Raw genomic sequence first — 20655 nt, 5'->3', positions numbered from 1 at the left:
TTTTGTTAGTTTAAATTAGGTCTCCCCTCATCCTTCTAAACTCCAATGAGTATAGACTTTTCTAGTAGTTCCATCAGCTGCGATCATAACACGCAAACATTTTTACACCATCTGTGTGTGCATGCACACTGAGCTGGATTTAATTCTCCCTCACCGATAGGTCTGAGGGCCGGCCTTTGTTAAATCCAATAGGTTGTCAGCTCACCACCTGCATATTCATGTCTGTCCCAATTGTAGTGACTTACTCACTATGCAGCTTAAGTAGGAATAGTGCACAAAAGTCAGCCAGCTCAACAGATTTCCCTGTATGGACTGGCATTGAGCAGGGTTTGTCTGGGGAGGGTGTCCTTAATTTGGCTCTTGGAATCTGTGGAAGAGCACTCCAAAGTGTAGCCTATCCCAGGGTGCAATCTGCTCATGGTCTCTAAAAGTCTTCCACCACCGCCATCATATTACATTCCCTTCTCATGATCTTGTAACAATGACAAAAGCTATGATCCACCAAAGATCATCATGTGACTGGAGCGCAGTACCAGCAATGGCACAGTACATTGATAGCTTTGATTAGTGCCCCTGAGCTTTGATGACTTGACTATAAGATGGTAGAATCCTCCCGTGAGGAGAGATTGAGGAAACCTTTTGATTTCATTCAAATATTAAAATTCTTACAGGTATGGAAGGGTGTTTCCCTTGTTCGTGGTGTTTGGAACTGAGGAACCTAGTCCCAAAATAAGCGGTAGACTGAGAACCTTTGAAATTCTCTACCCAGAGGGCTGTAGAAGTTCAATCCTTAACATGTTTGAGACCAGGATTGATAAGATTTCTAGATATTCAAGATGTCAAGGGATGTAGAAATAATGTGGGAAAATGGCATCAAGGTAGAGGATCAGCAATAATTTTGTTAAATTGTGGAGCAGATTCATTGTGCCAAATGGCCTACCACTTTAGTTATTCTCTTGTGACCCTCAGGAGTGGGATTCCTGTATCTATTCTTGTGTAAGTCCAAGTGGCTGTTCAATGACTGTGGGAAGATCTTTGTTCCCTTAGATGTGTTTCCCATTCTCCAACTTTCCTGATTCCTTCAGAATCATCCATAATTTAGCCCACTATAGACATGCCTCACACATGCACAAACAGACTAACCATGCAACCTCTCCACTCAAATAAGAGTGTACCAATATGCCTATCCACTTACATTCGATGACATACAATAAACGGCTGAGGATCCTGGGATTGTATTCATTAGAATTTAGAAGGTTGAGCGGAGATCTAATAGAAACTTACAAGATAATGCATGGCTTAGAAAGGGTGGATGCTGGGAAATTGTTTCCATTAGCGGGGGAGACTAGGACCCATGGGCACAGCCTCAGAATTAGAAGGGGTCAATTTAAAACGGAAATGAGGAGACATTTCTTCAGCCAGAGAGTGGTGGCCCTGTGGAAATTATGATCACAGAGCGCAGTGGAGGCCGGAACGTTAAATGTCTTCTAGGCAAAGATTGATAAATTCTTGATCTCGCAAGGAATTAAGGGCTACGGGTAAGTGGAGTTGAAATGCTCATCAGCCATGACTAAATGACGGAGTGGACTCGATGGGCCGAATGGCCTTACTTCCACTCCTATGTCTTATGGTCTTATGGTGTTACATTCCTATATGCATGCATGCATACGTGCTTTCACAAGCAAATGGACACTTGCACATTCTGGTATATTCACACCACAGGCAAGTTTCGCCAAAGCCGCCTTATGAGAAGTCAGATAGATGGGAGCGAACATTCTATCCAGAATAAAATGACCTTTATTCACAGTGTGCTCTGGAAGGACAGCACATCTGCCAGTACAGCGCTGATTGTCAGTCTGGACTGTGTGCTCAAGTCCCCAAGGTGGGGTTTGAAACCTGATCTTTTACTTTAAGGTCAAGAGGGTATAATTCACTGAGCCATGACAAACACTAAGCCATCTTTCCTTGATTAGAAAGAGAAGCTCCATTTTTCACGTGTCTGTTGTCTTTTATTTAAAAATGAAACTGATAGTTCAATGGAAAATGAAATGATTAATTGGTTGTGTTTGAAACAGGGTTGATGAAGACAAATCCCCCGAAACCCCATATCTGTATGTGCATCATACAGGGCTGGTCATCTGTGGGAAACCGCTGAGGATCGTCAGTTCGTGTAATCTCAATATCTTGTACTTTCCATTTGACATTCAAAAATGTCCACTGACAGCTTCATCCATCACCTTTTATGGTAATGATTAATCAGGGTAATTCTGAGTTGTGAAGTAACACAGACTATTTTAAAGTGAGAAATGTAATTTAAAGATATCAGCAAGATGTTGGAGAAAGTGCACAAACTCAGCAGACTATATTCTAATGAGAACATAACAGATTTCATGAGCAATCTCAGCTGTTGATCAAGATTGGAAGACTGAATGAATTCAGTAGTGGTACCTGAAGTGGTTCGTGTGTGGGGAGTCTAATAGCAATGTTTCTGGAATTGTTGCTATTGATCTCATAATGACTTTGAGATCTATTATTGGCTGAATCACAGAAGTGTTATGACACAGAAAAAGACTATTCAGCCCATCATGCCTGCACTGGCTCTCCAAATGAGCGTCATGACTTAATAGCACAATCCTCCCTATTCCCCATCCCCTTGCACTTTGTTTTCCTTTAGATATTCATCATGCCCTTTTGAATGACTCCATTGAACCTGCTTCCATCAGACTTCCAGCAGTGCATCGATCTAAACCACTCACTGTGTGAAGAGGTTCTTTCTCTCATATTACTTCTGCCACTTTTGCCAATCACTTTAAATCTATGCCTTCTCCTTCTTACTTTGAAAAGTGGAAACAATTTCTCCCTGTCTACTTTATTCAGCCTCTTTGTGACTTTGAAAAGTTCTAACAGATCTCCTCTTAGTGTTCTTTCCAAAGAGAACAGTTTCAACCTCTCCAATCCATCCTCACAACAGGCTTGTGCCCCTGCAATTTCCACTCTCTCTTCAGTCCGTATCATTGGATGAGTTTTGTCTTGGCAGTGCCTTGTCTACTTTAATTACCAACAATTTAGCCAACATTTCTTTCTTGTCAATTTTGAACATATCTGCTGACAATTTTTTCCTCTGCCACAGTATCCTCGGCACTATCTACCTATTTGGTAAATACTTTTGCAATGTATTCAATTAATGCCCTCACCTCCAGCTATAAATTGCTCTTTTGATCCCCCAGTCAGCCCTACTCCTCCTTTTTACCATTCTTTTTATATTCTATCAAGGACTTCATGAATTGCCCTTTATGTTGGCTGCCTGTTTTTTCTCATAATTCCTCTCTGCTTCTCTAATATGCTTTTTCACCACCTCCCTGAACCTTTTGTATTTCTTTTACTTCTCAGTTGCATTTTCACTTAACACCAGAAGGACACGTTTTTCTTCTTTTTTGATTTTTATCTCTTGTCATTCAAGAAGCTCTGGATTTGTTTGTGTTACCGTTGGCAGTTTGTGGGAATGTACCTTGTCTGTGACTGAACCATCTCCTCTTTGGCATAGCTCAATTATAGTTTCTACCACAAACCTGACATTCCAGTCTCTGCAGTCTGGCTGCATCTGTGAAGGAAAAAACAGAGTTAACGTTTCAGGTCCGGTGACTTCCAGCAACTTCTGTTTTTGCTCCTGATTTACAGCATCCGCAGCTCTTTCGGTTTTTCTTCTCGTCCATCCAGCCCAGCTCTGTTCTCACTCAAAATTGGCTCCTTACCAATTGACTTCATTCTTATTCTGGATTGACCGTAATCATTCTCCACCATCATCTTAAACCTTACCAATAGTTATGGCACATGGATAATAGAACAATGTAGGGCATGCAGAGTAGTTTGATCTTAGTAGGATAATAGGTTGGCACAACACCGTGGGCCGAAGGGCCTGTACTGTTTTATGTTCATTACCATCTTGTAGATGATACCCCATTGACATTTGATCCTCTTGGCCAATCTTGGACTAGCCGTTGCAATCAGTACCTTGACTCTACCAGTATTCAGTCTTGATTTGGATATTTAAAGTACCACTCGGTGATGTTGGCGTTGCTCTGTAAATTCCTTGCAGTTTTGTTCTTCTGCAATCTTCCCACGATATGCTTTTGTTTAATTTCTTCATGGGATGTGGGTGTTGCCAGCTAGGTCAGCATTTCCTGCCCATTTTTAATTGTTCCTTGAATGGCTTGCTACCTTCATTTCAAAGGGTCATTCCAGTCAACTTCATTTCTGTGGGACTGAAATCACTTGCAGACCAGGTAAGGATGGCAAATTTCCTTCTCTGAAGGGCATTAGTCAACTAGGTGGGGTTTTGCAACAATTGACAATGGTTACATGGCCAGCATTAGGCAAGCTTTTAACTCCAGATTTTTAATGAATTCAAATTTCACCATCTGCCATAGTGAGAGTTGAATGTACTGTCCCAAATCATTAAACTAGGGCTTTGGAATTCTAGTCCATTGACATTACCACTTGCCACTGCCTCCCCAGAATTATAGCCTATATTTTTGAGGTCTATATGCTGAGCAATGTAATTGAACCCATTTTGTTCCTTCACTCTAGCCAAATTTGTTCTGTCTTTCAACTATTCGAGACATCCTCTTTCTCCAGCAATGCTCTTCCTAATCAATACCACCACCCCTTCTCCTTTCCTTCAGTTTCTATCTTTTCTGAACACCTTATACATGGGAATATTTAAAACTCACTGCTACTCTTCCTTGAGTCATTTGCCTCAACATGATATATTCACATTGTAATCTGCACCGGTAATCCCCAAACTTGTGAACTGTACTCTGTGATTTCACATACATACACAGTTACCCCAATTCAGGCTTCATTACGTTCTCCCTTACCCTGACTTCATCTACTAAGTTACTATTCTGTATACTATTGTTGTCTGCCTCTCCAAGTAGTTTGCAAACCCTGATATTCTTTTCACATATTCTCTATTGGTTTGCCCACCTCTGCCAAGTTAGGTTAAGGTGGGAAATCACATGACACCTGGTAATGGTCCAACAGGTGTATTTGAAAACACATGCTTTTGGAGCCTTCTTCAGGTGTTAGTGAGAGAGTGGCCTCAGACACAGAACTTATAAGTAAAAGATCAAAGGGTCACAACTGATGTTGTATTAAATAAACCTAAGATGCTGTTAAAAATTTAACAGTCAGAATGTTTTAAATGATTAATATGTTTATGTAAATCCTTTAAAAATTACATTTTAATCAATTAAAATCTTCTAAGCCTGTTGGACTATAACCTGGTGTCGTGTGATGTCTGACTTTGACCATCCCAGACCAAAACCAGCGCCTCCACATCAAGGTTAGTTTAAAGTCCTTCTAACTGCACTTGTAAGACACATTGCTAGGGACTCAGTCCCAGTTCTGTTCAGACGCAACCTGTCCAGCTTGTACATGTACATCTTCCACTGAGCCAGTCCCAGGAACCTAAAGGCCTAGCCCACACCATCTTTCCAGTCACACATTCATCTGCCTTATTCTTGTATTTCTATACTCAATTGTAAGTGACAGTGGGAGCCAGCTGGAGATTATTACTTTTTAGGTCCTGCTAGCTAATTTTCACCACAGCTCCCTAAATTTTAATTGTAACACCACACCCACAGCTAATCCAAAGTCATGGGTACCAATATGGGCCATGACTTCTGGCTGTTCATCTTCTCCTATAGAATAACCGTTCTGTGACATCTTTGATTCTGCTACCAGGGAGACTGCTGTGAAACCACATCTACAGCTACAGAAATACCTCCTACTAATGAATTCTTTCACTGTTGCACTTCTTTTTCATGTTTCTCCCTTTAGCCAAGGTACTGTCGTGCTACAAACATGGTTCTAACTGCACCCCTTTGAGGGACCAATGTCCTCATCAGCTTTCAAGACAGAAAATTGATTGAGTGAGTGCCCAGGGGCCACCTACACTGCCTGCTCATTTCTCTTGCACTGTCTGGAAGTACTAATTCTCTTTCTGTCTCCAAGCTCTTATGCTATGGTGTGACCACTTACAGTCAGACAGCACAGAAACAGACCCTTCAGTCCAAGCTGTCCATGCTGATCATAATCCCAAACTAGACTAGTCCTACCTGCCTGTGGTTATATCCATCTAAACAATTCTTATTCATGTACTTACCAAATCTCCATCACTTTCTATGGAAGTTCGTTCCACACATGAACTACTCTCTTTTAAAAAAAGTTGCCCAATGTCTCTTTTAAATATTTCTTTTCTCACCTTAAAGATATGCCCCCTGGTCTTGAAATTCCCCATCCTTTGGAAAAGACATTGGCCATTCACCTTATCTATGCCCCTCATGATTTTCTAAATATCTATAAAGTCACCCCTCAACCTTCTATGCCCCAGTGAAAAGGTCCCAGCCTATCCAGCCTCCCCTTAACTCAAACAGTCCAATCCCAGCAACATTCTGGTAAATCTCTTCTGAATCCTCTCCAGTTTGCTAATATCCTTCCTATAATGGAGTGCCCAGAACTGGACACCATACTCCAGAAGAGGCCTTACCATGTTATACAATCTCAATATAATGTCCCAACACCTATACTCAAAACTCTAAGCAGTGAATGCAAGCATGCTAAATGCCATCCCAACCACCTTACTTAAATGTGGCATAAACCTAAAAGAATTATGTACCTGAACCCCTTGGTTTCTCTGTTCTCCAATGATACCCAGGGTCCTACTTTTAATTGTATAATTCCTGCCCTTGTTTATTTTACCAGAATGCAATTCCTCACACTGATCCAAATTAAATTCCATCTGCCACACATCTCTGGATGTGTTTTCCATATAATTCTCAGGTGCACAGATGTGCCATAGAGACTCTAGCCACCAAGCAAGCTCTGAAATACAAATCATACAGCTGGCAGCATTTCCTGCACATGTAGTCTTCTGAGAACTGGTAAATTCTATGTCTTATCACATGTTTTAGGCCACACATTCTACTCAACTGAGCTGTGCTGCATGTCTGAATTTTACTTCCCTTATGTTAACCTTATTTTCTTTCAGATTATTCTTTTGTATTAGCCCAGACCTCTACTATTTTTCAGTTAATACAAATATAGCTACATTTTAAGAATAACACTTTTCAAGTTTATAACAATTGAAAGACAGCCCCTCATTGCATCTTCCTACAAGCCAATGAACTAATTGAAAGCGAGTAGAAGGAAAAAAACACCAGCTCTGCAGCTCCCTTTGAACTTCCCACTTTCAAATTTCACATCTTGCAGTAAACCTTGCTTAAAGCACTTAAGCCCATGCTATACATGTCCATTGAGTGTTTAATAAGGACAGTATTCAAGGAGATTTACTCTATGTCTAACCCCTGGGTGTACTTGCCCTGGAATGTTTGATATACAATGGGTTTTCTGGATCATACATCTGGTCGTCCCCACATTGCTGTTTGTGAAAGTTTGCAATGTTCAAATTGGCTACATGTTTCTGATATAGCTAGAGCATCCAGATTTCAAAATTCAGTAATTGGCTGTGAAATGCTTTGGCCTGTCCTGATAGTCATGGGGTCATAGATTCAACAGCACAGAAACAGACCCTTTGGTCCAAAAAGTCCATGCTGAACATAACCCCAAACTAATTAGATCGACCCGCCTGCTCCTGGCCCATATCCCTCCAAACATTTCGTACCCATGTACTTTGCCAAATGTCTTTTGAATGTTGTAATTGTCCCCACATCCACCACTTCCTCGAAGTTCATTCCACATGCAAACCATCCTCTGTGTAAAACAAAAAATGTCCCTCATGTCTTTTTAAAATCTTTCTCCTCTCACCTTAAACATGTGCCCTCTAGGCTTTAACTCCTGTGTTGTGGGGAAAAAAAACTGCTGTTAGCCCTACCTATACCCCTCATTATTTTATAAACTTCTATAAGGTCACCTCTCAATCTCCCATGCTCCAGTGAAAAAGCCCCAGCCTATCAGGGCCATTTTTTTTTTATAACTTTCAAAGTAACTACAGAAACGCAACTCTTTCTGTGTCCTGATCAAACCACTTTCTTTGCAGATAAGGATTTGAAACTACACATCAAAGAGACCTCTGAGGAGATAACGTCCAAATCCAAGAAAATATTTGCAAGCAAAGGAGAGTGGGAACTCCTCCAGATTGCGGCTTCAGAGCATATGATTCAGGAGGATTGGGCAAACTATGATTTTATATCCTTGGAAGTAAGTACCATGTTTGATTCCTTGCCTCACTGATTACTCATTACCTTCTCAGGTTGAGCTATAATGTCATAAGTTCATGCCCACAATTGGCTGCATCTCCATCGGAACTGGAGTTTGGGGTTAGAACTTTTCAATGTGACTCTGCAGAAGGAAGTCATTCAGCTCATCATATCTGTACTGGCTCTTTGAAAGGGCTATCCAGTTAATCCCAATAGCCATGCTCTTCTAACTAATTCCTGTGTGAACATTACTATTGAATCTTCTTCCTTCCAGGCAGTGTATTCCTTTCAAACCACTTCCTTCCAGCTCACTGTGTGCCCACACAATCTCTCCTCTTCTCCCTGTCACTCTTTTTCCAATTACTGCTAAAAAGATACGTTTTGTTGAAGCTTTATATCTTGAAATCATCTGGACAATTCATAAGAATATCTTTTTAAAGTGGAAAGCCAGCATTTAAACTATATGAGAGGAAACTTCTGATTGGTTGGCAAGTGGACACTAATTGATTGATTGATGCATTATGGAGAGTGCATGAGCAAAATCATGGTTTCTCAATCAGTATCAATGTGAATCTCTGTTTACATTATCATTTTCTGCAAAATGTCCCAAAGATTGCAAGATGAAAAGCTTTGACAAAGTATCTGCTGTCAGTAATATTCACATTTTGTACAACCAAAGGATTATTTCGCAATTAAGGAATAGACAGCAGAAATTGAATGATTCTCTAGAAGACTATAAAGGCTGTAGGAGTATTCTTAAGAGGGAAATAGGAGGGCAAAAAGCTGGCATGACATAGCTTTGGAAAATAGGATTAAGGAGAATCCAAAGAGATTCGACAAATACATAAAGGATGAAGAGTAACTAGGGTGAGAACAGTGTTACTTAAAGGTCAGCAAGGCCACCTATGTGTGCGACCAAAGGAGATGGGTGAGATACTAAATAGTATTTTGCATCAGTGTTTACTGTGTGGAGGAGGATATAGAGGATATAGAAAGTGGGCAAATAAATAGCAACATCTTGAAAAATCTCCACGTTAGAGGAGGAGATGCTGGATGTCTTAAAATGCATAAAGTTGGCTAAATCCCCGGGACCTGAACAGGTATACCCTAGAACTCAGTGCAAAGCTAAGGAAGTGATTGCTGGGCTCCTTGCTGAGATATTTGTATCATCAACAGCTACAGGCAAATTGCCGAAAGACTGGAGGTTGGCTAATGTGGTGCCACTATTTAATAAAGGTGGGAAGACAAATTTAGGGAGCTATAGACCGGTGAGCCTGACATCTGTGATGGGCAAGTTGTTGGAGGGAATCCTGGGGGATAGGATTTTTGTGTATTTGGAAAGACAAGGATTAGTTAGGGATAGTCAACATGGCTGTGTGCGTGGGAAATTTTGTCTCATGAACTTGATTAATTTTTCATGGAATAACAAAGAAGAATGAGGGCAGAGCAGTGGATATGATCTACATGGACTTCAGTAAGGTGTTTGACAAGGTTTCTCATGGTAGACTAGTTTGCAAGGTTGGATCACATGGAATAGAGGGAGAACTAGCTATCTAATACAGAACTGGCGAGAAGGTAGAAGACAGAGTAATGGTGGAGGGTTGCTTTTCAGACTGGAGGCCTGTAACTAGTGGCGCGCCACAAAGATGGATGTGACCACAGGAGATATGTTAATAAATTTGTAGATAAATCCAAAATTGGAGGTGTAGCATACAGCAAAGAAGGAATAAAGGAATTTTGATCAGATGGCCAATGGGCTGAGTGGCAGATGGAGTTTAATGTAGATAAACGTGAGGTGCTGCAATTTGGAAAGGCAAATCAGGGCAGAACTTATACACCTAATGGTAAGGTCCTGGGGAGTGTGCAAAACAAAGAGACCTCGGAGTGCAGGTTCATGGTTCCTTGAAAGTGAAGACACATGTGGATAGGATTGTGAAGAAGGTGTTCGGTATGATTAGCTTTATTGGTCAGAGCATTGAGTAGGAGTAGGGAGGTCATGTTGTGGCTGTACAGAACATTGGTTTGGCCATTATTGGAATACTGCATGCATTTCTCGTCCCCCTGCTACACGAAGGATGTTATGAAACTTGAAAGGGTTAAGAAAAGATTTACAAGAATGTTGCTGGTGTTGGAGGGTTTCAACCATAGGGAAAGGCTAAATTCCCTGGGGCTATATTCCCTGGAATGCTGGAAGCTGAGGCGGTGACCTGAGAGAGGTTTATGGAATCATAAGAGCCATGGATAGAGTAAATTGACAAGGCCTTTTCCCCAGGGTGAGGGAGTCCAAAACTAGAGGGCATAAGCTTAAGGTGAGAGGGGAAAGATTTAAAAGGGACCTAAGGGGTAACCTATACTTAAGAGGGTGGTGCGTGTATGGAATGAGCTGCCAGAGGAAGTGATGGAGGCTGGTACAATTACAACATTTAAAAGGCATCTGGATGGGTACATGCATAGGAAGGGTTTAGAAGAACATGGGCCAAATGCTGGCAAATGGCACCAGATTCATCTAGAGTATCTGGTCGCCCTGGACGAGTTGGACTGAAAGGCCTGTATCCATGCTGTATATTTCTATGATACTAATTACTTTAAACCAGGTCCTCTGGTTCAGCCACCCTCGTCTGCCAGAGGAAACAATTTCACCACATTTACTTGACTGAACCCATTATTTTAACTACTCTGTTATATCATCCCCAACCAACCCTGCCACAGAGAATGATGCCAACCTCACACTCCATGAGCTGAAAATTCATTTCTTGGTAATTAACATCCTTTTTGAAATCATTACTGGAAGGCCTGGCAATGCATAGAATGTAATGCTAACTACTGTTCCATGTAATTTCCAGTGCAAAAACAGGCTTTTTGGACAAACAATGCCTTGCTGGCATTTATGCTCTATTTCAGTCTCCTTCCACCAATTTTCATTTCACTTAATCAATTAATTACTGGTCTTCTTTTCCCTGTGTAAAGTATTTGTCTAGTTTCACCTTAAATGCATCTACTCTATTTGTCTCAACTACTCTTGGTTCCTCACTCTCTGGGTGGAGGCATTTCTCTTGAATTCCTTACTTAATTTATCAGTGACTAGCTTTTATTTCTAGCCCCTCTTTCTGCTATTGCCCACAGATTAAGACCATCTTCTCCACGTTAACATGATTAAACTGTATTGTGACTTTGGAATCCTGAATGTGATGTTGTTCTTGTGTATTTGTTGTAATTTATTTCTGGCTTTCAGGTGTTGCTCTAGTTCTGCGAGTAGACCAAACCCTCACAATCCCGCATCTCTCATCATGCAGGTGACAATGAAGCGGAGGCCAACGTTTTATGTTGTGAACCTACTCATTCCGAGTGCCTTCCTCATGCTGACTGACATCGTGAGCTTTTATCTGCCCGCTCACAGTTTTGACCGAGCCTCCTTTAAGATGACCCTCATGTTAGGCTATTCAGTTTTCCTCATCATTGTGAAGGACTTGTTACCCAGTAGCTCATCCCACACTCCATTGATAGGTAAGATCTGGAGTTCCATTGTGATTGCTCTCAATATGTTCCCAGCTGGCACAGTGGTAATGTCACCGGACTAAAAACCAAACAATGACCTGGACAAGGGTTCAAAGCCCACCCTGAAAGCTGATGGAATTTAAGCATTGATTTGAGATTCAAGTAGCTGAAGCTATTGTCAATCTATGCCTTTCTGGGAAGGAAATCTGACACCTTGCCCTGTTCTGGCCTACGTGTGACTCCAGACCCACTGCAAAGTGGTTGACTTGCAACTGCAGTCATGCACATGGGTTGGTCAACCAACAGCAACTTTGCCAGTGAATGAATAAATGGACAGTAATACTCTTTATTGCCATAGTGCTGCACATGATTGCCCTCTCTGCAGACAAAATGCAATCTGAGAGAGTCAGCTACATTCTTGAACTTCTAACGTCTAGCATATGGTGTGTGCATATGTATCTCTCTCTGCCTCTGTATCTCGCAATTTCCGTGTGACTGTGCGATATGCTAATCTGTTTGTGCAACTGTATGTCTGAGTGCAACACCAGGCATCTGTAATTAGTCGTATACACGTGCAAGACACACAACCACATCATAAATAAAAGCAAAATACTGTGGATTCTGAATATCTGAATCAAATGCTGGAGAAATTCAGCAGACCTGGCAGCATTTGTGGAGACAAAACCAGAATTAAGGTTTCTAGTCCAATATGACTCTTCTTCAGAAGATTGTTCTGAAGAGCGGTCCTACTGGACTGTAATTGTTAACTTTTGTTTCTCTCTTTCCTCAGATGCTGCCAACCTGTTGAGTTTCTCCCAACACTCTGTGTTTGTTTACAAAATGGAATAGTACTTCAGCAGGTCCATATTTACTGAACAAAGACCTGCCACAGTTCAGTAACCAAGGAAGTAAAACAATCATTGTGAACGAAGCACATTTGGGATTTCTGTATTCTTTTACTGTTTAACGAACAGTTGCACAACAAAAGCAACTATCAGCACTTTGTTGCATTGACAACATGAATGTTGCGATCACTGGCCTGAACACAGTGTCTTCTCCTTATTTTATTTAGGGGCTGATGTAACTTGTGAGATTTGGTTAGCAAGAAGCTTTGATGGCAAACATGTTGGACAGTGTTTGTTCAGTGTGATTAGTCCACACCAATGACCTAGATCCCTCCTTCTTCTTTACTGCTGTGGATCCTACCTTCTCTCCATTTTTCAGAAGACTCCATATGGAATATATGCAGGATTTACTGTTCAGAAACTGCGATTGGGCCCATCAAGTCCACGCTGATGTTTGTGCTGATTATGAACCTACTTATGCCTTGCTTCCTTCCATTTTATCAACGAGGCACAATCCAGCAGGAAAGTCCTTTAGGACCCCACCACCTCAGCCAGTAGTGTTGCATTTGATGGTGGGTGTTAGAATTCCCCAGAGTACATTTTGCGTCCTTGTCAGTAGCCAGTGCTTTTGCACTCAGAGCTTCTTAAGTGTTGTTCAGCGTGGAGGTGTACTAATTCATCAGTTGAGGGAGGATGGTAAATGATAATTAGCAAGAGGTTTCCTTGCCCATGCATAACCTAAAGCCATGAGACTTTATGGGGTTCAGAGGCGATTTGAAGAGTCCAAGGACAACTCTCTCCCAACTATACTGCCGTGCCACCACCTGTGCTGGGTCAGTCCTGTCACTGGGAGGAGATACATCCAGGTATGAAGATAATGGTATCTGGGACATAAACATATTCCCAGAATCATACCTTACAGACGACATCAGGCTGTTGATTGACTATTCTGAGAGACAGCTCTCCCAATTTTGGCACTAACCCAGAGACGTAAGGAGCAAGCAGGACTTTGCAAGATTGACAGGGCAGTTTTTCCTGTTGTCTTTTCTGGTCCCTAAGTCAATGCAGAGTGGTCTAACTGGTTTCGTTTCTTTATTGAGACTTCGTAGTGATTGAAACAACTGAATGGTTTGTTAGGCCACTTGAGAGGGCAACTGAGAGTCAATCACATTGCTGTGGCTCTGGAGTCACATGTAGGCCAGACCAGGTGAGGATACCAGGCTCCCTTCCCTGGTCAATGTTGGTCATGTTTAGGGTACTTCCTAGCATTAATCTTTTCAAACTTATGTACAGCGAAGAGCAACACCCTATCTCCGAAGATCATTAAGTTTTTGGAATTCTCTTCCACACACAGCAGTGGAGGTTGGGTCATGGAATTTAGTCAAGGCTGAGTTAGATTTTTGATCTAAGGGAGTAAAGAGCTAAGTGGAGGTGGTCAGGAAGTACAGCTGAGGCCAGAATCCATCTAACCCTACTCTTACTAAATGGTGGAGCAGCCTTGATGGGCCAAATAGCCTACTCCTGCTTCTATTACTTATGATTTTCAAGTTAGGTCACATAGATAATGTAGCTGGGAAAAGTAGTTGATGTGAACACAATAATTTTCAATTAAAGAGTAATAGATTTTTGTTAGACAAAGATTTGCAGCATTTGGAACCATGTTGAATAGAGTTATGATAGAAATCAGTCATGATCTCGTTGAATAATAGAATAGCTTCAAAAGTCTGAATATCTTCCATTTGCTCCTCTTCTCCCGACTAGTTTTGCCTATGCTTGTCCAAGCTGCTCATCTGAAATCCTTCCTGTGGGAACATGCTTTCATTACTCTGAGTGGAGGAGGTTTCGTTAGTGTTTTGTTTGAATTTTTAAAGGCTTTGCAAAGCTGCGTTGCTAATCTTAGTATTTGACCAAAGGATGAAAGAATGCCCCTATCTCAACTTTCAGACATGCCAGAATATTTCCCAGGAAATTTGTTGTTTTTGAAGCCTAACCACCTTTTGCAGCAAACAGTCCCTTACACTTTTATTTAGCAAATCTTTGACATTCGCCTGAGAAGGTAAGGAGGTGCAGTATCTCATTTGGAAGGTGGTACATCTGACTGTGCAGCACCCTTTGCAAATGTCCACCTGGATTAGAGCATAAATTCCTGGAGAGTAAGGATGGCATTGCTATAGCCGAGAAACATTGTACAACATTAAGAGCTAAATCTGTTTATAGTTAGTGCCCCAAAAACAACTCCTTAATAGTGCTAATGGGAACTGCAGATGCTGGAGAATCCAAGATAATAAAATGTGAGGCTGGATGAACACAGCAGGCCCAGCAGCGTCTCAGGAGCACAAAAGCTGATGTTTTGGGCCTGGACGCTCTCTGATGAAGTGTCCAGGCCCGAAACGTCAGCTTTTGTGCTCCTGAGATGCTGCTGGGCCTGCTGTGTTCATCCAGCCTCACATTTTATTATCCTTAATAGTGCTGTGGGTGTCCACATTAGGAACTGTAGCAATTCAAGAAGGCAGCTCATCCCCAAGGCAGAGGGGAGGGGAGATAGAGGGTTGTTTTCAGCCTAGAAGTCTGTTCCTACTGGTGTTCTGCAGGGATAAGTGCTGGGTTTTTCATTTTCATAAATGATTTGGATGAGATTATAGGAAGTATGGATTGTAAGTTTGCAGACGACACCAAAATTGGTGGTACAGTGGGCAGCGAAGAAGGTTATCTAAGATTACAAAGAGTTATTCATCAGCTGGGCCAATTGGCCAAGGAGTGGCAAATGGAGTTTAATTTAGATAAGTGCAAGCTGTTGCATTTTGGTAAGATAAACCAGGGCAGGACATACTCAGTTAATGATAAAAAGGTGTAGAGCTGGATGAACACAGCAGGCCAAGCAGCATCAGAGGAGCAGGAAGGCTGACATTTTCGGGCCTAGTCCCTCCTTCAGAAGGGTCTAGGCCCAAAACGTCAGCTTTCCTGCTCCTCTGATGCTGCTTGGCCTGCTGTGCACATCCAGCTATACACCTTGTTATCTCAGATTCTCCAGCATCTGCTGTTCCTACTATCTCTCATACTCAGTTAATGGTAAGGCCCTGGGGAGTGTTGTTGAACAGAGACCTAGGGGTTCAGGTGTGTAGTTCCTTAAAAGAGGTATCACAGTTACAGGGTGGTGAAGAAGGCATTTGGCGCGCTTGCCATCATCGCTTAGACCATTGAGTGGAGGAGATCACAGTGGGTCATGCAAAATCCATGGAGATACAGCAAGTCAAATTTTCGAGTCTGGATGACTCTTCTTCAGAGCTGAAATGGAGTGTGGAGAGGGCAGGATTTATGCAATAGTTTGCGGGGGTATGTGTGTAGGGGTGTGGTGGGCGGATGTAGGGTGCTGGAGGTAAAAGTTGTTAATAGTTGAGATTAAGTGATTGGAATGTGAGAATGGCAGAACGATGGTGTGTCTCCTGCCAGACTTGAAATGACAGTAACTGAAGGAGGGGAGGGCATGATAACAAGCTAAAAGAAGAGGAAGAAATATTTCACAACTTAAAGATGTTGAACTCAATACTGAGTCCAGAAGGCTGTATGTCAGACTAGGCACTTTACAGCCTTCTAGACTTAATATTGAGTTCAACACTCATAAATTGTGAACTTCCCTTTTTTTAGCTTGGTATCATGACCTCTCCTACCGACCCACTGCCATCCCAGTTACTGTCTTCTACTGGCTTCGTCGGAGGCTCACTGATGATGTTACCTAGAATGGTGACGAAACGTCTGAAAACTAACCTTCCAGCTCAACGAGCAAACTCGCATCCAGAACCTCAACCTGAGCTACAAATCTTCTCAAAACTCACTAGTTACTGTCATTTCAAGTCTGGCAGGAGACACACACACGCACGCGTGCTGCCCCCTTTACATTTCACTTCGGCTCTGATGAAGAGTTACCTTGACATAAAACATCAGCTTTCTCTCTCTCCATGGATGCTGTCTGACCCAACTGTGATTTCCAGCATCTGCCCTAATTTGTTCCGACATTGAGTGGAGGAGTTAGGACGTCATGCTGTGGCTGCAGAAGACTTTGGTAAGGCCACTTTTGGAGTACTGTGTTCATTTCTGGTCACTGTGTTATAGGAACTATGTTATTAAATTGGAAAGGTTGCACAAGATTCGCAAGGATGTTACCGGACTGGAGGGTTTGAGGTATAGAGAGATGCTGGATAGGCTGGGACTTATTACCCTGGAACATAGGATGTTAAGGGCTGACCTTCTAGAGGTTTGTAGAATCATGAGAGGCCTTGATAAGGTGAATATCCAAGGTCTTTTCCATAGGGTAAGGGAGTTCAAAACTAGAGGGCATAGGTTTAAGGTGAGAGGGGAGAGATTTAAAAGGGACCAGAGGGGCAAATCTTTGACATAGAGGGTGGTGCAATATGGAATGAACAGCCAAAAGAAGTAGTACAGGCAGGTACAGATACGACACTTCAAAGACAGTTGGTACAAGAACTGGAAAAGATTAGATATGGGCCAAACGCAGGCAAATGGGACTAGATTATTAGGAAAACTTGGTTGGCATGGATAGGTTGGACCAAAAAATCTGATTCCCTGTTGTTTGACTGAATTTATGATGCTAATTAGTGACACCAACATCTCATGAATTAATATAGAAATTAAGTGGTCACAGGCAGACTCTCTCTGCCTGATTTGTGCAAATGATTGAAGGCAGCTGTAGGAATGCTCTCCATGCTATTGCTTTTGCTGATCTCCTTGCAGCCATTTTCTTCCTGGTGTCTCTGACCTTCATGGTCAGCAGCTTGTTTGAGACCATCATCATCATAAACGTTATCCACCAGAACGCAAAGCAGAGGAAACCAATCCCGGCTTGGATGCAAACCTTCATCCTGGACTATGGGGCGAAGCTGTTCTGGCGAAGAGGGAAGCTACCTGTGCATCACCAGATTTCCCATGTCCGACAGGCCACCAACATCACAGTTCAAGGTAACATCACTCTTTCTTTAGGCTCGTTGGCAGCACACCTCGGTTCAGAGGTATCCAGGCTGCAAATGGACACCTTCAGTCCAGTTACTCAGTGTGGTATGCTGGCTCAGTAGTTAGCACTGTTACTTCACAGCACCAGAAACCTGGGCTCACTTCCAACCAGCTGCGTGGAGTTTACACAGTGTCCTCATGTCTTAGTGGGTTTTCTCCCGCAGTCCAAAGGTGCGCAGGTTAGGTGAAGCAGCCATGCTAAATTACCCTGTTGTGTCCAGGGATCTGCTACGTGGATTAGCTGTGGTAAATGTGGGTTTATGTGGATGTGATGGGTCTGGGTGGGATGATGTTTTGGAGGGTCAGTAAAGACTAAATGGGCCAAAGTAGCCTCTTTCTGCAATGTAGCAGCATTTCGATACCCCTGAGTTTTCAAATTGCACCCCCACCCGAAATCCTACCCTCCCAATACTGGTCATCCAATTGTCATTACCAGTAAGCTGCCCATCCCAAAAATTCCATTGTGTACAGTTCTATTCCAAGTACAAGTTGCCAATCTATCCTATACTGTCCTCATCAACACTCCGAGAGCAGGGTCAATGCAGGGTTAGATACAGAGTAAAATTCCCCCTCTACTCTTTTAAACTGAAAGTAAAGTTCCCTTGACACTGTGCTCACCAAACACTCCCAGGACAGGTACAGTACAGGGTTAGATACAGAGAAAAGCTTGTGCTACATTGAAATTGGAATATTGGCACATAGAAACAGTCATGATCATATTGAATGGTTGAGCAGGTTCAAAGGGCTGAATGGCCTACTTCAACTCCTATTTTCTATGTTCGACTTGGGGAGACTTTTTGACCCCACTAGCTGCTCTTCTATTCAATAAGAATGACTTGGTTGACCTGCTTTTAAATTCCAATTAGCCTGCTTGTTTCCATGACTCTTTGTAATCTTGACTAACGAGTCTTACTAACTTCAGTTCTGAAATTTTCAATTCATTTGCAGCATCCCCAGTTTTTTGGGGGAAGAGGTCCAGATGCCCCTATACATTTAATGGGAAGGATGGCTTCATCCAATATCCCTGAATGGCCCCATGCGAGTTTGAAGGATCTGTCCTCTTCTTCTGAGTTTTCCAATTCCTCCGTCCCATCGCTGGAGGAAATAGTTTCTCTTTAACTGCACAAGTGTGTCTTTGAATCATCCTACCTTGCACGAATAGATCACCCAATATTCAACTAAATTCAAGAGAGTGCAGGCATACTCTCCACAAACTATCCTCACCATTTAACCCAAACTGTCACTCAGTTTATTGTTGGCATCAGCCATTTATTGGTCTGCTTGCAAAGCCAAATTTTACCTGAGCCCCCACCAACCACGGGCTGGAACCAGTCAGGGTTCATGTTCTCTTTTGCTATCTACTGATCCCTGCAGGAATGTATCTGACTGAACTGTAGTGCCTCACCTAGTCAAATATCGTGGAAGTCTGGAGTGCACTGTTTGAGGTGGGAAAGAGCACTTGGATGAGCCGTTGAAATGTCAAAACATTCAAGGCCATGGGACAAATTTTGAAAAGTGAGACGAGCGTAGATTTGGTGTAGTTTTTGTCAGTACATACTCAATGGGCTGAAGAGCCTTTTCTGTACTGGACAATTTTGCAAGAACAAGGTGAACAAATGTTTAGTTAAAGTGGTACATTTTAATTAGCCTTAAGACAGGAGAGCGAAGCATAGATGTTAAAGGATGGAATTCTCAAGCTCAAAGCCTGCACAGCCACCAATGCCAAGCTAAAGGAAATTTAAGAAAGGCCTATGCCCCTCAGCCCTGCCAACTCCTTCCCACTTCCGCGATATATATTTCCCACAACATTGTTTGTAATGTAGTGAAAATGCGGATTGCCTTGACCCAGCTGAATCCTTTCTCCCTCCAGACTGTGAATTGAAGAGTTCCTGGCCAGAGGAGATGGAGGCTCTTCAGGCACTGCTGCGTAGAATCGCTGAGGGAGTGGAGGAAGTCAAACATTGCATGGATCGGCATGACCAAGAGCGGCAGCTGGAGGACAAGTGGCTGCAGATTGGTCACATCCTCGATTGCCTCCTTCACTCTGTGTACTGCATATTCTTCACAGCCTTTTTGTTAACTCTTGCTATTACTTGGCTGATGTGACCTTCTGTTTAGCTGGACCCATCCACCAAAGAACAGGGGGAGGGGGTGGGGCATTTAGTTTTGGGAGGTGAAGTGGGGACTGAGGAGAAACAAAAGCAAAAATTGCTGGAAAAGCTCTGCAGGTCTGGCACCAACTGTGGAGAGAAATCAGAGTTAACGTTTCGGGTCTGGTGACCCTTCCTCAGGACTCGTTTTTCTAGCAATTTCTGGGTTTTTGTTTCTGATTTCCAAGATCCGCAGTTCTTTCGGTTTTTTCAGAGGAGAAACTTGTTTTAAATACAGTAAACTTGATTGCCTAGAAATTACTGGCTGTGAAAGATTGCAGGAAGCAAGTTCAATGGTAATTTTAAATGAAATTGGATTAGACCAAATCAGATAGGCTGAATGGCCCACTTCAAATCCTATCAGGTCTGCTTCACTGTTCAGTGATATCGTGGCTGATCCGATTAATCCACAACTCCACTTTCTTGCCTTTTTCCCACAGCCCTTGATACCTTTACCAATTAAAATCGGTCTATCTCAGGCATCATTATTATTAATATCCCAGCCTCCATAGCTTTCTGCGGTAATGAGTTGCACAGATTTGCTACCCTCTGAGAGAAGAAATTTCACTTCACCTTTAAATGAGAGACTCCTTAAAATAGAAGGTGTTGTGTTTTTGCAGTACCATTTACAATCAGAGGCTCTAAAATGCCTTACAGACATTGAAGAATATTTTTCAAAGTCTAGTCATTGTTGTAAGTTAGGAATTGCAGTAGCTGAATTGTAGACAGCAAGATCCCATTGCTGCCAACAAGATGATGACAAGAAAACCGGTTTCAGTGAGTTTGAATGAAGGATAAATATGCCTAGGAGAACGTTCCTTCTTTGTAATGATCACAATGGATCCCATAATGTCCACCTGCGGGGACAGATATGGCCTTAGTTCAACATCACCATGTAAAAAGATAGTATCTCTGATAATC

The 20655-nt window shown here is 42.3% G+C and overlaps 1 protein-coding gene across 1 annotated transcript in view; it reads left to right on the top strand.

Moving 5' to 3' along the window:
* LOC125457769 (5-hydroxytryptamine receptor 3A-like) overlaps positions 1 to 19690 on the top strand; it is a 33959-nt gene extending 14269 nt beyond the window's left edge. Inside the window, exons 5-9 of the mRNA XM_048542361.2 lie at positions 2076 to 2245; positions 8060 to 8220; positions 11513 to 11723; positions 17309 to 17533; positions 19455 to 19690. Coding sequence (XP_048398318.2) covers positions 2076 to 2245; positions 8060 to 8220; positions 11513 to 11723; positions 17309 to 17533; positions 19455 to 19690 — 1003 coding nt within the window. The remainder of the gene's footprint in view (positions 1 to 2075; positions 2246 to 8059; positions 8221 to 11512; positions 11724 to 17308; positions 17534 to 19454) is intronic.
* The last annotated feature ends 965 nt before the right edge of the window (positions 19691 to 20655 follow it).

This window comes from Stegostoma tigrinum, chromosome 14 (assembly GCF_030684315.1).
Source record: "Stegostoma tigrinum isolate sSteTig4 chromosome 14, sSteTig4.hap1, whole genome shotgun sequence".
Lineage (NCBI taxonomy): Eukaryota > Metazoa > Chordata > Chondrichthyes > Orectolobiformes > Stegostomatidae > Stegostoma > Stegostoma tigrinum.
This window is presented reverse-complemented; position numbering and strand designations above follow the sequence as displayed.